We start from the raw sequence: 27,136 nt of genomic DNA on the forward strand, positions 1-27,136 counted from the left end.
GCCCCAAGTATCCTCTATGATAGGCCCAAAGCAGGACCTTATCCTTTGTGGCCTCATGTGGTCCTTAACTGATGGTACTCAACTATCATCACGAGGTGGTGTACCTAGTGAGGACTTTACATTGTTCCCCTCAATCATGTCAACCTCTCACCTCTAATGATTGAATCACTTCAACAATTGATCAATGTGGAGATAGCAGGGGAGCTGCAATAGGGTGCGCTTAACCCTCAACCCTAGGCCCAAGGTCAAGACCTTATCCTCCTTGGCCTCATGTGGTCCTTAATCGATGGTCCTTAACCATCATCATGAGGTAGCCTCATGGTCTTAACCAATGGTCTTTAACCATCTTTACGAGGCGCCATACCTAGTGACGGATCTTTCACCATTCCCCCTCCTTGCACTCCCTTCCTTCCACATGATCGATGAGTATAATGATATTTAGATTTAAGCATATTTCTAAAGTAATCTAATTGATTATAACAGAACGCCTTGCTGTAGATATGATTGCATTTGCTGATGCAGATGTAATTCTGGTTTGATTACTGTCATAATCCTTAAATTCTGCTCACAAGTCTGCTATAAATCTGCTCATAAGTCTGCTATAATGATCTTTAAATCTGCACATAAATCTTCTTCAGAAATCTGCTATAATTTACACTTAGATCTTGTCTAAACAAAAGTCTATGATCTTTCCTTCATACTTATTGGTGAAAGAGTCACCACCTTTCATTGGGATTGAGGCACCACTTTTCATTGCTGCCTTTAAAAATAGTATATTATTCTCCAAACTGATCTCCCTTGGATCCCTTTCCTCAAATGAACCTTCTTCACTTTATATCTCCCAATGTGAGGGAGACATCGCACCTCTTCATCATGTATGCCTTTTGGCAAGAGACACAACCTTTCACAATTAGGACCATTTTGAAAGAGTGCAGCCACTTCCTTATCTACTCCCCATTCATTTTCTTCTTCCATTAATCTTTACTTGATTTAAATGCTCCCCTCCTTCCTTTCTCCCTCCTCTCCCTCTCAAATGAGGTTCTCTTCTCACTTTATATCTCATGTTTAAGAAGGGAGTCACAACTTATCATTTCATGTCTTTTGACCATTCATTAACTTAATTAAATTTTAATTATATTTAATTATATTCTTTTATATATTAAATTAAATTTTATTTTTATTCTTTTGTATTTTAATTTTATTATTATTATTTATTATTAAATTATAATTCAAAGTGGGGATATTACATGGTTGTTTATAGGTTTCAAGTATCTTCACTCTCACTGCAATTTCCACACATAGTATTATGTCATGTCCCCTCCTTGATCGTTATATACATCCTAAATGAAGTAATTATTATTATTAATTAATATAATAATAACAACGAATTTCTATTTGGAATTTATTTATTTATTAAATATATTATTTAATTGATATCTATTAATATTTATTACTAATAATATTCTTGAAATATTCAGCGATGTTTATATCTTCGTCTACAATATAAAATATTTATAGATATTAAAATATTTATTATTAAAATAAATATTTATATATAGATTATAGAACAATGTCTAATGCTTGAAGAACTATTAATATTGAAATGTTAAGGAATCAACCTAGTTAAGGCAACAACTAATATAGCCGACAGGGATCACCGTAATGTAACAAATCAATAAGAAGAAAACGACGACTCATGAAGTATTATTATAATCATGTTATGGCAGCGATTGATCATTTGGAAGAATACGATTTACTTCTGAAAGATAATAATGAAGTTGCCGACTTCCTCAACCTGGGACGACGACTCATATGTTTATAGTAAAGGAGACTACCTCAGCAAAGGTAATCCACGTGGAGCATGAAGTGATCGACATCCCTTACAATATGAACAGCGACTATCGTATGCTACAAGAAAACACAACGAATTGAATATAAAAACGATTAATGAGGAGAACATATTGATGGATATGTAGACTACGTGGTCTCCCTTAACGAACAACAACTTTGATTACTCCAATCTGAATCATCTTAACAATGGAAGGAATTATATGTAAGAAGTTTCCGACACAACCACACATGTCCGTCAAGGGTTAGTGACTATCTGATGATTGATTAAAATATTAATTAAGGAGATTGCTATCAACATTACTCAAAGTCAATTACAAAACAATAAGAAGAAAATTACTAATATTGATTAAAGATATTGACTTAGTAAGAAGGCTTAAACAATTAGCATGATAATGAAAAGGTGTGATCTGTATACAGCAGCTAGCATTTGTCATTAATGTAATTAATAATCATGAAGAAGTGCGATAATGAAGGGTAGTGTCTCATTGCTACCAAAGGATGCTAACCTTTAAGTTTTGGGAATTTGTATTTTCTTCTTTATAATCCAGTTTGGATTGCTCTAAGGAGGGGAGGTGCTTAATACGTAAGCTGATATATGAAGTTTGAAATGATATTATGCAGAATTTAATAATAAGATTTAGGTAGACTGCAATACGTATAACAGTCATTTAATTTCTTTATTGTGGCAGACCAGATCTGACACATGTCAGGTCTGCCTGCTCTTACAGCCAGAATTATAATAACTAATGTAATTAGGCAGTGGTGGTGTTGAGCTCTTACAACCAGAATTATAACAACTAATGTTTTTAGGTAGTGGGACATTAATAATATATATATATATATATATATATATCAGAATAAGAAATAATATAAATATTGTAAATATGGATAGTGATAATAATAAATATTAATATCATAATTACTATTAATACAGTACTTTTAGAGATTAGTAATAATTCATATAACTAGTAATTAATAAATACGTAAATGATTTATAAATGCATCAGAACAAGATTAATTGTTTAGTAGGGTAAGAGATGTACAGAATGTAGGTGTAAATAGATATAAGTAATAATATTTTAATATATATATATTAATGAATATAATGAATAGTTTAATATATATATTAATGAATATAAATAATGAACATCTGAATACATATGTTAATGTAAGGTTCTTAGATGTTAATGAATATGTATGAACATAAGTAATTAATACAAATCAATGAATAGTAGGAATATATAATAAGAAATAAATGTGAATATTGGATAATGAACATTTTTATGAAGTTAGGAAATACATGTAAATCAGGAATATGTAAATGTGGATTGTGGAATGGAAAATAGTAATAAAATGCAAAAATGTATTATAAATATGTTTACATGATGGAGGCTATAGGGGGGAAACTCCCTTAGTCTAAAGGAGGGATTATGATAATCCCTAGGGCAGTATATATACTGAATATCTATACGCATATATATGGCTTGGTTGACTAAGTTCATCCAAGAAGAGACGGATCCGGCCGGTCCCCTCTGAGGACTTGGATGATGAGATGCATCATCCAAGGCAAAGAATTGACATATGGTCTTCCTTGGGTGGCTTGGGTGTAAGAAATTACACCCAAGACAGGGATTGAATTAACCTTCGATTTCCTGGATGGCTTGGGTGTAAGAAATTAAACTCAAGACAGGAATCGAATTAACCTTCGATTTCCTGGATGGCTTGGATGTAGACAGGAATCAAAGTAACCTTTGATTTCCTGGATGGCTTGGGTGTAAGAAATTACATCCAAGACAGGCATCGAATTCATCTTCGATTTCCTGGATGGCTTGGAACCAAGATGGGTTCCAAGAAGGCGAGCTTCACAGCCGCCTAAGGACATATCTCTGTATGGCATTCGTATCCTTTTTATTAGATAAGAATTGTGATTAGTGTTAATTAAGTATTTTATAGTTAAATTGCAAGTTAGATTAGTTTATATATAGATATATATATATATAGATAGATATATATATATATATATATATATATATATATTTGTTGTATTCTAACAATCTGTTTTGCAAGAAAGTGATCTCTAACAAGTAGGGACATTACATATTATCAGGGCTGTGTGTAGAGAGTTAGCAGAGGTTGGGGTCAAGGTGGTCAAAAAAGATAGTAAAGCTTCTAATCCTGAGAAGACAGCTCTTTGAAAGGTGGTGAAAGACAGGTCATTTGTTGTCCCAGGTTTCTAGTTCTTTTGTTGTTGAAAGGAACTAGTCTACTTATAGTTTCATCTACACTATTAAGAGGAACCAATTTACTTCTAGGAGTATGAAAAAGCTTCTAGCTACATATAGCACCTTCCATCTCATTGACTACAACACACTTATGTACAAAGGGAATCCAAAAACTCCATGGGGTGTAGAGCCAAAGGAGCCAACACAAGTTGATGAAGACAAAACATAGACAAGGTTGGTTGGTATTGGTTTGAAAGAGCTTGACCTTGAGGAGTGCAGCAGTTCAAGTGATGAGGAGTTTGGCATGTACTTTAGAGATGAATAATGATTAGAAGCATTGAGCCTTTGGCCAATTGTATTTGAATTTTGAATGTAATAATCATTTTGAAAATAATATAAATATGATGATATTTGACATTTTCATTGTTCAATGAAATATGTTTGAATATTTCCGAGTTTCACTTTTTATTCTTTATACATTTTTATTAGTACCACATATATGTGCATTTATTCAGGTAATTGGATACTTGATTAAATTTAATTGACGAAGTACATATAGCCAATTACAAGACAAGCAGCCACGGCAAGACCAACCCAACGCGAGCAGCAAAAAACCCTACTTCGTGATTTATGGCAACCAAGAAAAATCTCATTACGCGAAAAAAGAATGTTGTGTGGAAAAAAACCGGCACGGAAGAACTGTTGTGATGGTTTGCAGAGTCAACAAAAAGGTGTCACGACCCAAAATACCACAAACCATGAACCGGTCGCATGAGCTCGACAAATAACAATCGCAATCAGCAGATACAAAATCCACAAACGGAAACGACCTAGCAAGGCCGTGCTATTTTTTTACACTGTAAAGACCTACCCCAGTTTGCCACTATTTTTTGCACTTTACCTTTTACGTATCTCTCAAGAATTATGTCAAACTATAATGTCCCCAATTTTTAAAAGTGACAATTAATTAAATTAATTCTTATTAAGTTGTCCAAAATAAATATTATTTAAAAGGACGACTTATTATTAATTAATTTAAATTATAAAAACAAAAAGGGGTAAAATAATATATGAAATGTCACTTCATGCCATCTCTGCAAGCAAGTTCAATGGTAAGGAGATGATTGGCTAACCAAGGGGAACTTATACTTAATCACTTTTTGGCCTTGGTGAGCTTAAATTATATCAGTGTTCCACGGGGACGCATTTTCCCCCCTTTTGAGCCGCGTCTTGGAGACAGGGACGTTTCCAAGATGGGGGGACGGGGACACAACATCTCCCGCCACCGCCACCGGAGACGTCTCCGCGTTTCCAAGTTTCCTTGGGAGAAGTCTCCAAGTCTCCTTGGGAGACCCCCAGGCGTCTCTTGAGGGGCGAAGAGACTTGCAAGAATCTCCCATCCAACGTCTCCAAGACTCCTTGGGAGACTCCCAGAAGTCTCTTGAAGGGCAAGGAGACTTGCAGGAGTCTCCCGTTCGAACACATTAGATTCAAAAAGCAATTGAAATCCTTTTTTTTTTTATTTTGAGCAATTTGAGCATTTTGCCATTTTGTCTTTTGTAATGCTATTGCTATTTGCTACTCATTGTAATGATGTATCATGTAATCATCATTATAGACATTGTGATATCAGATATTAATATGATATTTTAATAATAGAAATCTCCAAATAGAAAATTTCATTTGTCAAATTTGAAATTTTAATTAGCAATTAGCATTCAAGAAATCTTTGTATTTAGATTTAATATTTCAAATTTTTCTATTTTGTAATTTTACTAATTTCATATAGTTCATTTAAAATGTAATTCTTATACTGTTATACTTCTTTTCAGAACTAGTTTTTCAAGTACTATAAGTATATGTATAATTATATCAGCACCACCACCCTGCCACTATCCCTCTGTCGTCCCCAAACTTAGGCCCTTTGTCCCCGAAACCCGTCCCCAACAGCTGTGGAACACTGTATTATATAGACTTTATAATAATTCATTATGAAGTTACTTTTTCTATAATTAGAAAATTTTATAAAAGGGGGATTAATGAAAAGTTAATAATAAATTATAAGTTTACCCCCTTGGGCGCCTCTCTCTAGTCAAAAATGAGAAATAAGCTTTAAATTAAAAATGGTCCCATTCATGACAAATTGGACCCTCAAAATGGATGCCCAAGTTAGAGGAATATTCCAATGGAATTAGCATTTTTTAAGCCCTAAGTTGGATGTGGGGTTGAGAAGTTAAAAAGGAGATGCACGGGAAAGGTTGGGCATTGGATTGCTATTATTTTTTTGGCATTTTTCATTCTTCAGCAGGTCTGCAACGTTTTGGCAGAGGTCTGGGAGCGAAATTGGGGACGGAAACCTCCAATTTTCAGGTGATAAGACATAGCCCCTTCACCATATAGCATATCGATTTACAAGGAAAGCTCTAATCAGGCCATTGGGGGCTAAATTTAAGAGCAAATTGATGATTGCAGTAAATTCATGGCCTGAACTTCTGATCTGAGCAGAACACAAACAATTTCCAGCAAATTTGGTCATCATTTTGGCAGGCTGTACCACCTATCTTGCCTGGGGAATTCAAATAAATAAATTGAGGGTTTTTAACTACCCCAATTAGTTCAGTTTTCATTGCTGGTGATAAATAAGGGCAGATCAATAATAATTTCAGCTGCATTGGCATCTGTGTGAATTGTATGAGAATTTTATTGGGGAAAATAGTCATATTTTGGGGGTTTTAGCCTGGCAACATTGTGGAATTAGTAACTGATCTGCAAATTCTTTCAATAAAAGGTTTTGATAATTCTTCCCAAGTCATATAAAGTTCATTGGAGCTATCGTTACACATTGGAAGCTTCAGCATAAGCATTTCTCCAAATTCAGTTAGTAAACGGAGCTCATCTAGGCAGGCGCTAGACTCCTGGCAGGCCATTTTGGCTTAAAACATCTTAATTTGTCCATTTCCTAAATTTATTAGTTGCTGCAATCAAAATCAGAATTCTGATTTGTGGATTCAGTTCATTATTATTCATATATTGCATTCATATTTCATTTAGCATTGTTATTCATACAAGCAAAAACCCTCAATACCATTAAACACTTCAAAGCTTATCAAAATCCCAAAACAACTACTCACTGGTCAAAGAATTCAGGCAAACAAACCAATCAGCTGTACAAATTCCTAGTTGGCATCTTTCACAAACAATTGCCCTTATGCTGATTCACAGAGTTCTCTGTATGTGTAAATACAATATTGTTTGTTTTGAAGTTTTGCAATGACAATGATAATTGTTTAGAGCAATTTTATATCATAATGCTGGCATTCAAACTTATAAACACATGAAAGCAAATAACTTGCACAACCAAGATAACAGTGATTTCTTTATTTAATTTTTTCTGCTACAAAATACATAAACATTGCATTTAGTTCTGACCTTCGCACAGAGAACTTTACTCTGCAACATTCTTCTACAGGGGCAGCTCTTGCACTGTAAATGGCAATAGCAATATAACTCTACCTTAAACATGCTGCTGTTCACAAACTGATGAGAGAAGATAATTCAGAAATATCAACAAATCTCCTCTCAAAATAACCCAAATGCTGCACCAAACTATTGTTGACTGTAGCTGCATATGACTGAAGGAAATTCCCAGAAATATCCTACTATAGCTGGAAATTGTGGTAGTATTATATTTCAATCTGCTATCCTTATGCCCGTGTTGCCTTTTGAGAATTAAATACAAATTAAATTTGCTGGCTAGTGGCGTTATTTCCTTGCTTCACACCTCTGCACCCCAAAAAGGCAGGTCAAGCAGCTGAAGACTCCTAATCACTTTCAAATTCCAAAAAGGCAAGTCAAGCAGCTGAAGACTCCACACATTCAAATAAATCAAAACATTGATGCTGTTTTTATTTCGTTTTTCCTTTTCTGATTTTCGTCTTCTTGTGAATTTGTCTTCTAGCGCTACCTCTGAAAGAGAGACTAGGCCAACGATTTCTTTTATAATTTCTCTCAACTCTCAAGTTTAAATCCACTTCATGTTTGGAAGATTTGTCTTTTTCCCCTATTCATATTAAAATCCACGAAACCTTCATAGGCAGCGATTACCTTTATATTTTCTCTTTTCTCTCTTTCTGACTCAGATTTGTCTTACATTCCCTTCTTTTGTCTTATTGCGCTGAATCTTTCACAAAACCCCTTAATACTTACCATCGATCTCTTAAACATATTTGCGACCACAAATTACTTATTGCGATTTGCTAATTCCTTCACACCATGTGATTCAGCCGTTCATACTTATTTACTATTCCTTAATATATAAGCAGCTTGCAGTTTATTATTAATTACTTGTCACCCTTAGCAAGCATAAAGACAGCTCAAACCAAAAGTCCAACTTTTTCAGAAATCTAAATAATCATTTGACACAACCACAAATCTGAAAATTTGTCTTCAACAATCTCTCACCTGGCAAACCTCAAAATACTGATCAAAGAACAATTGCACCATGAATGAGGGTTTTTGTCCTCACTTCAATATTCAGCACTATAACGATCCCAGAGTGGAATCACTCTCAGAAGCACGAGGGTTTCTGTCCTCAGCTCCAGATCTTTGGGGTTTCCGTCCCACGGACCGGCTCTCCAGGCACAAACTTCAGAAAACTATACAAAGTTCTCAATCTTCTTTATTATTATCTCTGTATTTCCAAATGAGACCCCCAACTACCTTTTATAACTTGCTTGGGAAACTTCCGGAAGGGAAGAAATAAAAAACACTTTTTAATTTCATGAATCCTTATAACTCCCAAAAGTGACTTTATTTTAACATATTAAATATATTATCACATATTATCACTCAAGTCACTTAATAAATAATTAATTTAAAGTTGTATTTTTTAATAACTCATCAGGACGACTTAAAAATTAAATATTTAATTAATTCATTAAATATTTTTTCAGCCAAAAATTGGGTACATTACATAAACAGACGCTCGCGATTTCAAACAAAATACTCCATGATTTGAAAAAAAGATCAAGCATGAACTCCTTCAAAAATTTCACAACAAACCCTCGAAAAACAGAGAAAAACACCAACAATTTTTTCTTAAAAAAAATCGATTAAGCAAATTTCTAGAAAAAATTCTAGGAAGGGTTCTACAAATTTCAAATCTTTAAAAACCCCATCGACCCGCTTTGATACCATGTTCACGTAATTGGATACTTGATTAAATTAAATGACAAAGTACATATAGCCAATTGCAAGACGATGTTTCCATGAGGAATATTTGTAAACTAAAGCAGAAAATAGAAACAATCTATTCTAACTAAAAAAAACTAATATCACCATTAATAACTAATTAAATACTTTAATAGCATTGTTATCCCCAAATCTAGGCATTTGCCCCCCTTGTCTCAAGACCCATACCCGTATCCCCTTGTCCCCCAAGCCCATGGAATATACATTTACCAATCCCAGAGTATCCTGTTATAAAAGATTGCTGAAATTTCATTACCTAGAAAGACCACAACGAGGTAACATGAGTCAAAGATAAATAATCAGACATAAGCTGATTATAAAGGATCCTTTTTGTGGGCAAAAAGAAATGGGACACTTGGCTGTATCTATTATCATTTTCTTTTAAAACTTAAAAAACACATAGTTAGTCCAATGCACCAAATTAAAAAAAAAATCCTTCTTTTTCATCCTTGTCAGCCAATCAATAGTTTGTGGACTACAAAAAGTTAATATGAACCAAAGGCCTATCCTGTGCATTGATTTGAATCGCACTTTCTCCCCATCTCTTTCACTTTCAATGCCTTGTCTCAGATTTCTCATACTTGACTCAATTCGGTACAATCTTGGTGCATAGTCTAACTCAGGTATACCTCAGAATTATTTCTAAGGGATCCAAATCTAACTTGTTCAATGTGGCATTCATCAATGAGTGAAGTAGCAGGATAGAGTCAAGAAAACCCACCTCTAAGAATACTTCCATACCACACTGATGATCCTGGACCCACTTTGACATCCCCAATAACAGCAGCAGATGGAGCAACAAAAACATCTTTGTGCAGAACTGGAGCTTTTTCAAAGATGTTCATCAGCGTCCTGTGCCTCGATACTGCAAAGCAAACGATATCACTAAAATTAACAAAGCATACAGGCAAAAACTAATGACATGTTACAATTAAAGCCAGAAAAATCCCTTTATTCAAAATTTGGCAGCTACTTTGCTGGGAGGAAATTAGCATATAAAAGCATTAATGTAATATTCAACAAGTATAAAAAATATTACAAGAATATATTAATATTTAGCATTGATAGCCTAACATATAGATAAAGCACGAGTATAACTGAGCGTGTTCCAAATGTCAATTTATGTAGCAGAATTAAATTCATTATATTTTATCATTTTAGACTTCAAAACATGGAACATGTTTCAAATTAGACAAATTCTCTCTCTTGTTGGTTAATAACAAGCACTTACTTCCACATTAGGCCGAGTAGCTAACAGAAGGTTTGTCTACCAAACTTTCAAGCAACAAAAAGAAAACAAAATGAAATTCAGCAAAATCTGCTATAAAGCATTAGGACCTGGTCATGTGCAATGAAAGAAAGTTGAAACAAGAAAGGAAAGAAAGTTAGAAGGCTATTTACAGTACTCCCAAGGAATATGTTACTGAGGCCTAGTTACCAGTCTCAAATGTCCAGAAATTTTTCTGATGGGGGACACAGTGACACCATTTCTGGGATCTCCCCTTTATTGCAAGAAATGGGGATACCATAGCATTTATGGGATTGCTAGAGGACATCGAGACATGTCTCAATGGTCCAAAGGACATCAAGACATTCCCTACATTAAACACAAAAACAGCAAAGAGAACTTATGAATCAAATAAAGCAGAAACCCTAAAAGGAGAGGAATAAGAAGAAGAGAAAGAGGAAAGGAGAACAAATGAGAGGAAAAGAAAGTCTTCTTGTGATCACTGACAATGACATAACAAAGAATGTACATTGACTGGTTTTTTTTTCATTTTTTTATATTAATGCTTGTTTTTGAGAAATCTAGTTTTTCAACACTATTAACCACTGGATAATTGATATTCTTCATTGTCCATTTATTTTCTATTGTCTGCATTTTTAACGAAAGAATGAAAAGAAAAAAAAAGGCATTTCTTTTAAGCAATTTGACTTCAAACATTTAGATGAGAAATGCTGATGATCTTTTTTGGCACTCACCTTAATTGCTGTTTTTTTGCAATTGGTCTTCAGAAAATGCACTTTTAAATGAGCTGAGCATATATTTTTAGGTACATCTTGTTTGTTTTAAATTTATGTCCCTGTTTTATTATTCCAGTGCCAGCATGAGTTTCAATATGAGAATTACAAGGTAATGGAAGAAATAGGTAGTGCAAATTAGAAGCTTAGAGGAGACAAATTAACACAAACTGTATGTTTAGTTTGAAGAGCCAGGAAGTTTTATTGAGCATCTAGATGTTGGCTCTGAAAAGCACACAGAAAATACTAAGAGTGGGGGGTGAATCAGTATTTTAAAAACATTCAAAACTTGCAACCACATACAATAAACTGCATAAAGAAGGCATGAACACAAGAAGACAAAATTTTCACATGGAAAACCCTTTCGGGTAAAAAACCACAGCACTTCAAAAGCTTTTTATAACAAATGGGCACCAACCCAAAATACAGATGTGAGAACCAACCCACTGAGAGCACCTACTCCCCTTGAAGCACCAACTTCAAACTGCTGAAATACCAACTTCAGTTACAATCAGACTGAAAGGAATTTAATTTGCAGAAATCTGCAACAGGTTTTGTTGACTATTTAACATTGATCTTATCACAAGATGTCCAAACCACACTTCATACACAGTCAACCCAAAAGAGAGTCTGTTCAATCTTCCAATGAAGCAGAGTGTTGTCCAAACTTTCACGTCTTCAAACACAACAGAATCATATCATTCAAAAACAGAGACTGAGAAAAGTATATCATCCCTAATGAACTTTTTTTCTATAACTCTAAATACAGTGCCTATCTTTCATAATCATCATGCACACGTCCACAAAAAAAATTGTTCAGGTCATAACTTAAAACATCTTTTATATCTGCGTGTTTAAACACAACCTGTGCCTTTTCTTCTTAATGCCTGCGACAGCTCACAGCGATGACATGGCAAAGAAATTGACTCCTTTAAAGTCCTTAACGCCTTCTACAGCTCACAATATATATATATATATAACAAAACAATACATATGTCCCAGCACACTACAAGAAGGCACGACCCCACTCTCTTCTATCACACACTCAAGGCAAATAATCATTATCATGCAAAGCTACACACAGCTGCAATAATACCCACGACTCCACTCAACACCTCTAATATTTTTTTAAACGCACCATAATAGTACTCTATTTTAGCTCTTGTATGCACGTCTCCCCTTTTTCATTCAGAACGCACAGCCATTAATGTTTGTAACTCCAACGCATTGCATACAGCAGGAGCCTAGAGCCGTTACAAAATAATGATGTCATACTTGAATGATGAATCTGCAGAATAATAAAAATTGCATTACACAGCCACTGCTGGCCAAGTAAATAAAGAAGCTGCCTCTCATAAATTTATATATGTAATGAATACATAGCAAACTTAGCCTCCACATTTAAAGTCCAAAAAAATCGACTCTTTTGAAAAATCAAATGATGACATGGCAAAGAAATAGACAAGTAGATAGCTTAACCATACAGTCAGCCAGCTCAAGCTGACAACCAAGGAGCTTAAGTAGACTAGCAAGAGGCTCAAACAACTCAAGCAGACAAGTAGGCAGCTCAACCAAGAAGACAAAGAGCTCAAGCAGCTCAAGAACACATCCCGGCAACTCAAGCAGGTCAAAACATTCTTCATTCCAAAAGCTCTTTTACTGGACAATGACAATCATCCTTGACATCAATGACAAAATCTGCAACAGGATCAATGTGCCACAAGGTCATTTAACAAAAAGAATCTTTTGCCACAGATCTTCACTATCATTGAAATACAAACAAAATACAAGATTCAGGGGAAACTTGTTATTGGAAATGGAATTTTTTCTCTCTTAATTGGAAGGTCAGCATTACTAGGTGTTGTGTTGTAAACACATGCCCCATTGTAAATGGGGACCCCTCTTTTTGCTTGTTAGCTTAATTATTTTTCTTAATTTTGCTTAGCTTGGCAATACTTTGGTCTCCTATCTGTTGGGAGAAGGTACCAAGGTCCCTGTCAACCCGGAAGAGAGCAAGGACAACCCTTGGAATAAGGAAACAATTTCATTTTCCTTTGTCAAAATTGCTTAAGTGTCAATGAGAGTCCCAAAATCCTTGTTGAGTAAATGACCCTAGAGTGCAACGACTTAATCAGTAAAGGTTATGTTCAAGTCAGGAATGGGTAGGTCAAGTCAAAAATTCCAAGGTTGAGATAATGAAAATCCAAGATCAAAACAAGGAAAATCCAAGAAATCCAACGCTAGGTCAAAGAAAAATCCACATACATCATGGATTTCCAAGCTTGGAAATCCATGGACATGTTGGAATCCCGCCAAAGAATCCTTACACACACCTGATTCCCACTCAAGAATCCACGCCTAGGTAGAATTTCCACCATGGAAAAGAGGAGAATGTATTGACAAAATGAGATGAAATAAGGGAAAACACAATGAGATGGCCAAAATCATAAAAGAAATTGCAAAGAAAATCGCTCCAAGAGAGGAAATTGTTGTCAGGACTAGTGATAGTAGTAGGAGGAGGAGGAGATTAGAAATTGTTGTCAGGACTATGTCGAAATCAATACATAATTTTCATTGAAGATATGGTGAACATTTGTATGAAGATTCAACATTTGGCATGATTTCTACTTCTCAAGTTTTAGTTGAAGTTCATTGATTTTAATGGTGAAGTGTGAAGATATTTGATGAATTTCTTGGTTCATACCATTTGTAGTTTGTTGATTCCAAATTGCAATGTATGGTTAGTCTAAACCTCATTTTGGCAATAGTTCGATTGTGGATATTCACTTGGATTGCCCCAGCATTGGGTATTTTCTGTGATACCAGTTCTTGCCTATTTTGGCTAGGTCCTGGTCCTGGTCCGTGCCCGGTCCTGGTCCCAGCCTGGTTTGCCCTGGGTCCCACCCGGGTCCTGCCCAGGCGGCTGGGTTCCTTGTGGGTCCTGCCATACCGGTTCTTGCCTATTTTGGCTAGGTCCTTGTCCTGGTCCGTGCCCGGTCCTGGTCCCAGCCTGGTTTGCCCTGGGTCCCACCCCGGTCCTACCCAGCCGCTTGGGCAGGACCCGGGTGGGACCCAGGGCGAACCCAGGAGGACCCGGGTGAACCCAAGCCCGTGGGTTCCCAAAAACAGGGCCCACGGGTTAGAAAGCAATTAAAAACAATAAAAAAACAATTTTTTTAATCTTATTTTTACATCTAAACCCTAATCCGCCCCTCTATGATGCATTTCATGCATCAAAACATGCATTCAACCTATTCTACTTGCATTTTTGAAGATTTTTTCTCTACAATCAGGCTTCTTAGTTTTTGTATTTTTCTTCGAAGGTGACGACTACGAAGGTGTGAGACACGCATCAAAGGCATAGGAATCACTGGAGAAGAAAGATTTAGCCATTAAAGGTAAGTGAATCTGAATTTTTTTCAAGTTTTCAAGAATTTTTCCAAGTTTTTTTCAAATTTTTAAATTTTTTTTTAAAGTTTTTTAAAGTTTTTTTAATTTTTTTTAAAGAAGTCTTGTATATTTTTTTACACTTTGTATGCATAGTATGGGGTTATAATAGCGAAATTTTAATAATTTTTTTCAATAATGTTGTGCGTCCTCTTTTCATTTTAGGTGCACTATTCATATAATCATACATAATGGCTGGAACTGGAAGTGCAAGTGCAAGCTCTAGTTCAGTTGCAAATGTCCGAACTGAAAATACCCCCTTTAAAATTGATCAAGATTCACCACTTTGGCATTATACAACAATGATCAAGCCAGTGTCTAGTGGTGGGGGTTTTGTTTGGCAATGCAACCATTGTGGCACTGAGTATACCAGCTCATACTTTCGAGTGAAAGGCCACCTTTGTTTCATCCCTGGGCGTGGAATAAAATTTTGTAAGGGATCAGATGGCAAGGGGCTGTCAAAAGCTCTAGTTTTGGGATATATTAGAGAACAAGAGGAAGCTGATAGGAGAAGTAGCAAAGCAAAGACTGATCATCCTCTTGTCCATCCAAGCTCAATGTCTAAGAGGCCTTCTAGTAGCATTGGCTCCACAAGACCAGCTGGTTCACATCCTTTAATGCAAAACCCACCAGTTGATGCAGTAGAGAATCAAAATGTTGTGGCTTCACAGAAAAGAGGCCCATTGGATTTTGCCTTCAAAAATGAACTGAGAGAGATTGCAGATTCCAAAATTGGACGTTGCCTTTATGGCAATGGGCTTCCTTTCAACCTTGCTAGATCACCTTACTTTCGGAACATGGTGCATACTCTTTGCAATACACCTTCTGATTATGTTTGTCCAGGGTATGAAAAGATGAGAACCACCTTATTGGCAAAGGAGAAAGCATCCGTAGAGTCACAATTGAAGGTCATCAAAGATACATGGCAGGAAACAGGTGTGACCATTGTTTCTGATGGATGGAAAGATTGTAAAAATAGGCCATTGATCAATGTTATAGCAGTGTGTCCTAAAGGGGCAATGTTTTTGAAAGCAGTGGATTGTGAGGGGCAAGTGAAAGATGCAAGTTTCATTGCCAATATCTTGATAGAATGCATTGACATGGTGGGGCCTCAAAATGTTGTCCAAGTTGTAACTGACAATGCTAAAAATTGTAGGGCAGCAGGGACTATAGTGGAGGCTACATATAGTCACATCTTTTGGATACCATGCGCAGTACACTCACTCAATTTAATCATGTAAAAGCTTGGCACACAAATTGATTGGGTGAAAAAACTATATGTGGAGGGCGAGGAGATTCAAATGTTTGTGACTAATCATCATATGTCACAAGCCATTTTCAGGACCTTCTCCAAGTTGGAGTTGTTGAAGGTAATTTATAATTACTAATTTTAAATTTTATTTTTTAATTTTTTAGTTTTAAATTTGTATTTTTTATAGACTTGCATTTGATATATGTTGTGTATTTTGTTATGTCATGTTAGGTTGCTGAAACACGATTTGCATCTCACACGCTCGTCTTAAGACGACTTCTGAAGGTGCGAGACGCCTTGAGTTCTATGGTCATCAACAGCTTGTGGAGTGTATGGAAGCAGTCCCACACAGAAAGAGCTCTAAAAGTAAGAGCATTGATCCTTAGTGAGAAATGGTGGGATGATGTGGAATATGTTTTGAATTTCACTGAGCCCATCATGAGCATGATCAAGTATGCTGATACTGATCACCCATGTTTGGGCGAGATTTATGATGGCATAGATTGCATGGTGGAAAAAATAAAAGAAGTAATAAATAGAAAAGAAAATGACCCAACGGAAACATTTTTCAAAGTTGTGCAGAAAATTGTTGTTGACCGTTGGAACAAGATGACCATCCCCTTACATCTCTTAGCATTTGCTTTGACGCCAAAATTTTATAGTACAGAGATGCTTGCAACACCAAGGAGGGTGCCACCATATAGAGATGCAGAGGTTGCTTCTGGCTATAGGGCTGCCTTTAAAAAGATATATCAAGACGAGGAGACAAGAAATATTGTCATGAGGGAGTTTGGCCAATTTGTATCTGCAAAAAATCATGATGTTGTAGCTCTTAATGCTAGATATGGGATGGATGCTGATGAGTGGTGGTATGTACATGGTCAAGGCTCCATTTACCTGCAGCCTCTTGCAATTAAACTTAACTCCCAAGTATGTATCTTTTTATTTTTTATTTTTATAGTTTTCCAATTCCATTTGATGCTATCATATTTTTATTTTATAATTTTAATTTATAAATTTCTAATTATGTTTTAACTTTTAACAGGTTGCAAGTTCTTCTTCAGCTGAGCGGAATTGGCGTACATACTCCTTCATCCACTCAGTCAAACGTAATCGTTTGGGTGCAAAGAAAGCTGAGGATTTGGTCTATGTACACTCCAACCTTCGTTTGTTGTCACATAAGGACCCTGGATATAGTGAGGGTGTAACAAGGAATTGGGATCTAGCCCCTGAGTGTGCTGATTTAGATGCTACAGTTGCACAACTTTGCCATGTCTCTATAGACGAGGCAGTTATGGAATTTGAGAGAGACATAGCTAGTGGGAGTGGCATTCCATTTGATATTGGTTCAACTGATGCTGAATTTGAACCACTTGATGACCGTGGGCTTGGGTTGGATGCTTCAGATGAAGATGAATATGGAATTTAAATCCCATAGATGGCTTGTAATTTGAATGTTTAACTTTATACTTTATTGTGTCATGACATTTTCACATTTTGAAACTTGAAACTTGAATATTATCTTTTTTGCAAATTATGAATATGATATTACATTTATGATTTATGATATATCAATATCAGAATATTTATTGGCATTGGCAATTATGGATTTATCATTTATGATTTATGATTTATCTGTTATCATTTATGTATCATTGTATGGGAAAGTTACATTGTATGTTTCATATTTGACATTTGTATGTTTGAACTGTGAACATATATAATTTTGATGTTTGAAGTTTGAACATATATATATATATATTAAAAAAAATTAAAATATATATATATATATGTGTACGGACGAACCCGTACCCGTACCAAAAAAAAAAAAAAAAATTTTGCCGAATCCGCGAATCCGTACCCGAATCTGAACCCGAATCCAAACCAGAACCGGTAACTTAGGGTATTTTGATGGATGTTTACAACATGAAAATCTCACTACCTTTCGAGATCACATCAGTTTTGTATAGTTGTTGTTATCATGGTGAAGCAAAGCTTGACTCAAGGAATCCATTTATCTAAAGCACTATCCATTATCATCATTGTTCATAGACCTTGGATTAGATTCCCTAACCCTAATCCTTTTGATCTTTGTGTGGTAGAAGTTTAGTTAGTTTAGAAAGAAAGCATCACCTAAATTGCTATATCGAATGTTCAAGTTCCACCTTTGTGGCAGTGTAAGTCCCTTTGTGTAAACAGCAAATTACATCATTTCACCAAGTCTACCCATTGCATATCAAGACCTAAGAGTAGGAACCTTGGGGTAACCTTAAATTGATCACATTGTTTGGCATTTAAAGTTTACTTATTCAAGAGAGGATATAATACTTCGTATTTTATTCTGTGTCGGAGTGTGTCACAAAACACCCATCAACACAAGAGTGACTGAAATTTTTCTTCACATCACTGTAAAAAGGGTTGGGGTTTCTGAGTAGCTCACACTTGATCAGAGGTCCAAATTTATCAGATTGTTTTAGAAAGATTTTCACTCAATCTACAGAAATCCCTTCCCCTGGGGCCAACTTGTAAAGCGACTAGAGTGGGAAGCTAAGGGTAAAAAAGAGCTATAGGTTCAGCTTCCCATCAAATTATACATATGTTTAACACGTGCTCAAGACAAACCAATGCCATTGGGAAAGGATTCTTCTTTGCCAATAGCATTCTATTCCATGTTATCCACTCTTCATATTTCTAAGAGGCTGAGGCAAAGGCAGCCCAAGCAAGTAGTTCTTATGTGCCTCCTTGGGAGACAAAATTGAGGACCACTATCTTCCCAAAAATTATTCCAGAGTGAATTTGGTGAGAAACGATGAAAACCACATAGATCTCTCAGGGCTGCAACATCATCATGGACAAGCAGATGGATGTTAGACACCATCCACTCATCAATATTATAGTTTCATATAAGGATGGGCCTTATTTCCTTAAACTGCTTGACTAGTCATAAAAATGCAAGAATGCAGAGTTTTAATTCAGATCCTGAAAGATGTCATTGAGGAGGTTGGTCCTTCCAATGTGCAAACTGCAAAGGATCACTGATGCAGCATATACATTAACTGCAACAAGCAAATCAGTTAATTCCGCTTCCAAGCACATCTACTGGACCCTTGTTCTGTGCATAACATGGAGAATGCACTCAAGGATGTTAGTAAAATTGAGTGGGTTGGTAAGGTTGAAGTGGATGCAAGGAGGGTCCAGATGCACCACCTTGTCATTGTTTAGATTGTTTTTGAGAAAAAAAATCGTCAAACCAGTAGACAATGTAGTTTCTTCCTACTTCATTCTATTGCAGAGGATATTTAAATTTCAAGAGACCTTGCAACTCAAGATCATGTGCCATGCCCCCGCCACAAATACAGATTGCAGCCTTCAGAATATGAACCACAGGTGTTGATTGCTAGTCCTACACTTCCGAGATTGAAAAGCAAACAGGGGTACCTTGTTAAAGTATATTGATATCTAAAAGGTGTCAAATGTCAACTAAATTGAAGGTTATGTTCTTACACCTGCAATTCCTCTTAAAAAATGATGAAAGATTAACTTATATTTAATGAAAAAGGACAAAGGGCAACAAATGAAAGGTTGTGTCTATTGGAGATATAAGGGCAATAGTTGTGATGAAAAGTTGTGGCTCCCTCTAGCATGAGACATAAAACAGAGATCATTTCATTGTGGAGAGGACATCAATTAAGAATAAATATTATGTGATTTTGAGGGTAAATATTACAGTCAAAAAGGATGAAAACCCTCCAAGGTAAATTGAGATTTTTAAGGACAAAACCCCTTAAATTCTCTTAGCAAGTTAAGGACGAAACCCCTTAAATTCTCTTAGCAAGTTAAGGATGAAAACCCTAAATTGCCATAGCTGAGTTAGAGGGAAAAACCTTTAATTCAGGCAGATCGGAAAACACTTTCAAAGAAGACATACAAGAGGAAATCATCATGGTTTGAAGGAGAATTATAGCAGAAAATCAAGATATGATGTATGTTCAGAATATCTCCATAAATCATCAATCTGAATATTATTATAAATTCATATTTTAGACAAAGACATATTTATAAATTTAATGCAATTATCATTTTGAGTAAGGATTATTGTTTTAGGGCAAAAATAAGCAATGTTCTAGAAAGGAACATTACATCATGACATAAGTGTGGACTAAGTGGGGCAAGTCAAAAATAAGAGTCAGGCAAAAAGGTGAAGGAGGTTGCTGTAGTCAGTAATGTGTTTTGGTCAAACACGAGATACATCATATCTAGTGTATCCACAGTTTTCATTGTTATAAGATATGGGATTCTGATTGTCTTGGCCATGGGGAGATCTATGAGTGCTATGTAACATGCTTAACCATATGAAAGACACCATTCATGAGAGATTCCTTATCCTAGAGTTGGGCAATGGAAGAAGCTAAATACCTCTTAGCCCATAATTCAGCAGAGATACCTCTTTATACAAGTTTGCATATGCAGTGAATCCAAACTGGTATGTGAAAAGTGTCCCCATTGATGACAAGAAAGTGAAGAGGAACCTTATGAAGCCCTTCTAAAACATGTACACTCAAGATGAAGCTTCAAAGATTAGAACATGGTGGGTCAAATTTACAAGAATTAATGGAAATTAGAGTTCAACATGAATAGACAAGCTCACTTTAGCATACAAGAGTTTAGATAGCTAGTGACCCTCTAGGATTGTTGAATACACTTGCCATTTGCCTCCTTACTCAAGTTTCTAGTTTCTTTGCTATTGAGAGGAATTGATCAACAAACAACTTCATCCACTATGTTAGGAGGAACAAACTTAAATCTAGGAAAGGAAAGAGACTTGTTCCATACACAATGCCTTACATTTCATCAATTTCAACACACATCAATATAGTGAGATCAAAACACACAATAGGAGATACGGCCCGAAAAGCCAACAAAGAAAAATAAGGTGTGGGATGCTCAGCTAGTTTTGTTCTATAAGACAAGGCCATTGAGCCTTGCAGTTCTAATGATGAAGAGTAATTTTGATGATATCGATTAAATGATAAGTCCAATTTATCAGCTTGTTGCTCAATGTACCTATATAATATGCATGATTTCCATTTTCGGCATCTCTTAGCTCCTATGTATGAGCTATTAACCCTCAAAATGTAACTCATTACTATGATTATCAATCTATCAAATGAATTACGAGTGAAATTTCTAAGATTGTTATTCAATGTACTTATGCAGTCTAGACTCTACTTGATGCAGCATTTCCTTTTCTGGCATCTCTTAGTTCTTACTTATGAGTCATGAACCCTCAATATGTAACTCATATTACTATGATTATCAATCTATCAAATTAACTATGGGATAAATGAATTGTTACTACATATTCGACATGTTGTATTTAGTACTCACTTTTTTAAACTTCATCTTCTTTTAATTCTTTTGGAATTTTTATTTTACAATGTGAATATTAATTATTGTAGATTATTTTAATAATCATCCCCCAACCGTCACCCAAAATAGAAAGTTTTTGCCATCCCCAAAAACTCAAAAAAACATTGGTTATCCATTAAGAATGCATCCAAGGCAAAGTGAAATGTTAATATTCAAATTTCAAACCTATATCATGAAGCGCTCTGCATGCTTAGGTGAATAACCATTAGATTTTGCTTCTCATGTATCAAATAAATATATAATATTAAACCCATTCATTTCCAAGAATTTGACTTCCTTAATTATGACCAAGGTTATGGAGTAGTTACTACTGTAATCTACATCCACAGGAGTGTTTAATTTCATTCATGCTTTCCTTCTTAGTTATACTCCAAAGCCCAAGCAGCCAAAACATTTTTGAGTCAAGTGGTGGAGAACAATGGCTTTCACATTGCAAGCATAGGGTCTCATTCACTTGGGCTCTTACGTACCTCGAACAAAGTGTTGTCTTGAATGAATTTGGTCACTTCATATCTTCAAAAAATTATGATGTTTGTGCTCTTTGAGACAAGTACAAAAAAGATGTTCATAAATAGTGGTAGATACATGGCTAAAAAAATTCCTCAAGAAGAATTTATCTTTTTATTTTCTTTCTTTTTTTTTCAATATTATATATTATAACTTATAATTTATATTTTGCAATTGTAAATGTCGCACAACTAATTGGGTGGAAAAAGAGCTAAAGATTTGGTCTTTGTGCACTCCAAATTCTGTCTCGTCATATAAGACACTTTCACAATAAGGGGGTGATGAGGAATCAGGATGTGTAACTCTTGAGTGTGCTGACTTGGATGCTAGAGTTGCACAGCTTACCAAAGCCTCAATAGATGAGGCATCTTTTGCATGTAACATGGCTAATGGGAGGGGCACTGCAATTGATTGTGGTTCAAATAAAATTGAACTAAAGGCTAACTTTGATGCTCTTGATGAAAAGCAATATGAAAATTATTGAATATTGATTGTAATTTTCATTTTGTGTTGGCATTTGACAAATTGTTGAGTTGTCATATTGTGAATATATGAGTATTTTCATTTTTGAAAATTCTGAGGTATTTAAATATTTCAGTTATTGGCAACTATGACTATTACTAATTTTTGAATTTTTGAATTTTTAGTATATATAAATATGAACCCATACCCGTTGTAACATCCCCTATTTACAAACTGTCAATTCCCAAGAGCAACATCTATGTCACTACCTTCTATCACTATTAATTGAGCATAACTAACTAATTCTTTGTAATATAACTTGTGATGCCATTAAAACCACTCCTAAACCCAAACCAATCTGACCCTATTCCCAGAAGAGGGATTGGCTGCCTAGGGCGCTTGACACCACCTCCTTAATGTAGCCCCAATTACCGGAACTCAGTCCATTCACCCTTGGGGCCTGCAGCCCACATTTCAGGAGGAGTCCTTTCACCCTTGGGGCTTTCTATAGAAGTGGTTTTACTCTGCCCTTCCCTAGCAGCACCCATCTCCCTTGGGGAATAGAAGAATTAGAATAGATTAAGTACTGAGACTGTGAATATATTTGTCTTTCAATTATTACTATATTAAATTATTAATATTATTAATATTATTAATATTACTACTAAATTCTGAAGAAGAATATTATTAGTCTGCATATATTAAGCACATCCCCATGCATACCACCAAGAACAAGGATGTTACTGCCTGTAACTTAATAATAATTCTGATCGGATCTGATCGATGGTGATCTCCCTGGATGCTTTTGATTCCTTTCCTTTATATCTCTTAATGTGAGGGAGAGGTCACACCTCTTCATCATGCATGCCCTTTGGCAAGAGACACGCCCTTTCACCATAAGCAACACTTCATTATTTATGCCCTTTGAAAGAGACACAAGCTTCACAATCAGATCTAAACTTCTTATTTAAATCAGACCTGCACCTCGCATTCCCTCAAATGAAATTCTCTACTGCCTTTTATATCTCATATTTGGGGGGAGTCGCAACTTTTCATTTTATGTCTTTTGACTATTCATTAGCTTAATTATATCTTAATTATATTCAATTACATTCTTTTATATTTTAATTTCGCTGTTTTCATAGTTTAATTTTATTATTTATTATTTATTATTAAATTCTATTTCAAAGTGGGGACATCACACCCATACCATTAGTATTATGGAATAATAGGAGTTACACTTAAACTACAACTGCTATATACAACAATTAGCATGGTGATATATGTAGGTTCATCCCCCATCTATGTCAAATTATAGAATATTACAAATATTTAATATCAAAATGAGCAATCAAAAGGGATAAAATCAAGTGGTTAGTCATCAAGGCTTTCGTAATGAAGACCCGTGATCAAATTCCCAGGAATCATGTTACATGCTTAAATATACAAAAGTTGAATGTTAGATAAAGTAAAATACCACATCCAGATCTAGGTGCAAGCTCTGGGTGAACTCAACAAAAGAGATACCCCTCAATCACGGCATCAAAATTAGATTACACTCCAGAAGGAGAATTTGCCAACATATATGTATGTATGTCTGTATGTGTGAATGTTTGTGTATGTGTGTACATATGTGCGTGTGTACGTATGTGTGTTTGCACATTCACACACGCACATGCACGGCATGAACTGAAGAATATCTCTACAGCTGACTGTTAACATTTTAGAATTCATTTCAGGTTAACCATGAGAACTCACAGAACATATAAAATTCTAACAATAACCAGCAGGCTTGAATCTTAGGCTCGTGATAAAAAGATTTCACAATCCACAGGCATGCAGCCACTCTTTGATCATGCCAAGTGACCATGAAATTTGGTTGGATTTAACAAAGCGTCATAGAGGATCTGATACTTTGTTGGTTAAACTTCAAAGTACACACACATAGGGCCCTCGTCCTGCCGGAGACTGAGCCTTGATCGTTTGAATGGTCAAACACCCCATCTCAACCACAAGACCACAGCCCAACCAAAATAATATACAGAAGAGCGGCTGATGTTACAGAAATCCAACCCAGCCATTTTTCGTGGGCTTCTTTGGAGGGCTCATTTTACATAGAGGATAATTTATAATTAGTAATACAAAGACATTTGGCAATAAAAAACAAGGAGAGTCAGTTTTGCAGCTCCTTCTCAGATTATATTAATTTAGACAGGGTGACAATCTTGGGTTGAGCCCGTGGAAAACCTCCCAGCAAGTTTCTGAAACATCAAAAACAATTCCAGATCCAGCAGGCATAGACTAGTCAGAGCATTGTCAAGATGACAATTTGAGATTGAAGACTACTGGCCCTTAGTAATTATGCGGCCCAGTAAACAACACAGGCAAACAAATAAAGCCAGACTGAATGCAATTCCAGGGCCCTATCAAACTCAAATATACTGCCTGATGCTACAGCAAACGCTTTCAATGCTTCCATATCTCTCACGACCAAAATCCTTATAAAACCACTCCAATGGGCTCTTCCTAATCCTCCACTACAAATAACTGCGTGAACCACCCTTCTTAGTTTGACCACAATGCAAGCACCACAAATCAAAACCCGCCAATAACCAACAATAAATCCTTTGGTTCATGGGGCGCCCATTTCATTTCTGATTTGGAAAATCCCCTTGTGGAATAACCTTCCACATAGATGTCACTATGAAGAAGTATCTCTCAGTCAAATTCACCTTGGACCTACGCACGCCCTTGTCTGTTGGGATACGCCACATGGGGTGATTGGAAGGGCGTATTTCACCTATATTCAACACAACAAAGGGATATCTCTTCCATAAAAATCGATGGTTCCTTACACTTGAATTTGTCAGTTGGGGATGTGTTGCACTTAGTGAGGTGGCTGTTGCATTTCACCCAATTCCAACCAAAAAAAAGAATTTCCACTCGACCTCGACTGTTTAATACTGAATTAAACCACAACCAGCGAATTTACCCAATTTCAGCACTTCATCATCTCTCCGAGGCATTTAACCGTAGGGCTCCATAGAAAATATCCACTTTAGCACATCCATTATGAGCATCAATAAAGTAGCTAAATTTGATTTTTAAAACGAATGTAATAAATCCACACTGTGATCGAGAATAGGATTTTCGGAAAGGTAGATAGTAGACAACAAATAAAACTAAAAATTAAAAATGAAGAAACCCATGTTGCATCCGACTTCACAGATGCAAAATTATTGAAATGAGTACCCATTAAAACAATTCCAAATCCAACTACCCAGTGACTACCAACAAAAAATTTCCCCTTTCGCTGATGAGCACAGACAAAAAACGGAAGAAAAAACACAAAATGAAAGAATACGAATATTTATACATACATTGTTCTTGAATGACGTGATTGCCCTGAAGAAGCAATCCAAGGCGATCGATGGCCTGCCCTGTCTCTCTAATCAACGAGCCTGCTGTGTAGATCACTTTCCCCAGCGTTCCCATTTCCTTTGCAACTGTAAAAGATATGGTATAAAATATAGTGTTTCAATGACAGGAACGGCTGCGATAATTGATCAAACTGCAAAACTCACCTGTTGATGCTCCAGAAATAAGAGAAACAATGAATGATTAGAGCAGTGGAAAGAGGGTGTGAGAGGCTGACTTAATTCGTTATGCAAGAGGGTTTGAGGTCCGCCCTAAATTCATCTTTGCAATAGTTTTTTTTTTAGTAACGGGGTAATTTTATTTAAAACAACAGCCTCCTTTAATTGATTTGGAGGATCATTCTTAACGGAGAGGTTCTTGGAGACTTATTCAACAAACATGGATCAAATGAGTTTGATTTGATTCAAAGTTATGGAATTGAATCTTGATAGCAATATCATAAGCTTAAGCTTTTTTTAATGATAAAAATTAGTATCATTTTGAAGGATGAATTAAAAATATAGTAGTTAAGAAATTTTAAATGAGAAATAAGATTTTTAGAAGAGAAATTGTAATTATGATATGTTAAAAAAAAAATTATATATGTAATTATATATGTGAAGTTTATATTTTATAAGATTAGATTCATAGTAATCATAGTAGATGTGTGACTCATCATGTAAATTGATGTATTAGCATATTTAAGAAAGGTATCCTTAAAAATAATTTTTTTAAGAATATGATCAATAGTTAAAAAATCTTATTCGTTAATGAAACAAAATTGTATTGTATTGTATATTTCTTTCAACTATAAATTGTGTAGAATCTAAATTATCTCAATACATTTTAATAACCATAATCTACTATGACTAACCCTATATACATAAACTACTCAAAAGTTAAAGACAAAAGCACAATTTCATTAAAAATAACATAGAATTTATATATAACATAAATAATCATAAAATTGTTTTGATAATCCTATTTTTAATTCTATGTGACCTGTATATTCAATGAAAATGACTATAAAATGTTGACCAACACTAAAATTTATATCCATCTACTCCATTTTACTCACCTAAAATACCAATCCTAAATAATTCAACATAAGAGGAGAAATAGGTGAGTCAAGGTCATTCCAAGCCATGATTTAAAGATTTACTCCATTGAGCAAACTCCACTCAATTGGAGAGAGCTCTAAGCCCTTTGAGACATAGGCAAAATATTCACGAACTTTTCAAGGTTGTACCAAGGGAATATTTGGTAGTCAAAGACA

At 35.4% G+C, this 27,136-nt stretch overlaps 1 protein-coding gene across 1 annotated transcript in view; it reads right to left on the reverse strand.

The window, feature by feature from the left end:
- The window catches only part of LOC131034234 (gamma carbonic anhydrase 2, mitochondrial), a 36,583-nt gene extending 10,399 nt beyond the window's left edge, over positions 1-26,184 (reverse strand). The window contains exons 1-3 of the mRNA XM_057965683.2: positions 26,028-26,184; positions 25,824-25,949; positions 10,045-10,188 (exon numbers count right to left, since the gene is read on the reverse strand). Of these exons, the coding sequence (XP_057821666.1) occupies positions 10,045-10,188; positions 25,824-25,938 (259 nt within the window). The 5' untranslated portion in view covers positions 25,939-25,949; positions 26,028-26,184. The remainder of the gene's footprint in view (positions 1-10,044; positions 10,189-25,823; positions 25,950-26,027) is intronic.
- Positions 26,185-27,136: the final 952 nt, after the last annotated feature.

This window comes from Cryptomeria japonica, chromosome 11, assembly GCF_030272615.1.
Source record: "Cryptomeria japonica chromosome 11, Sugi_1.0, whole genome shotgun sequence".
Classification (NCBI taxonomy): Eukaryota; Viridiplantae; Streptophyta; class Pinopsida; order Cupressales; family Cupressaceae; genus Cryptomeria; species Cryptomeria japonica.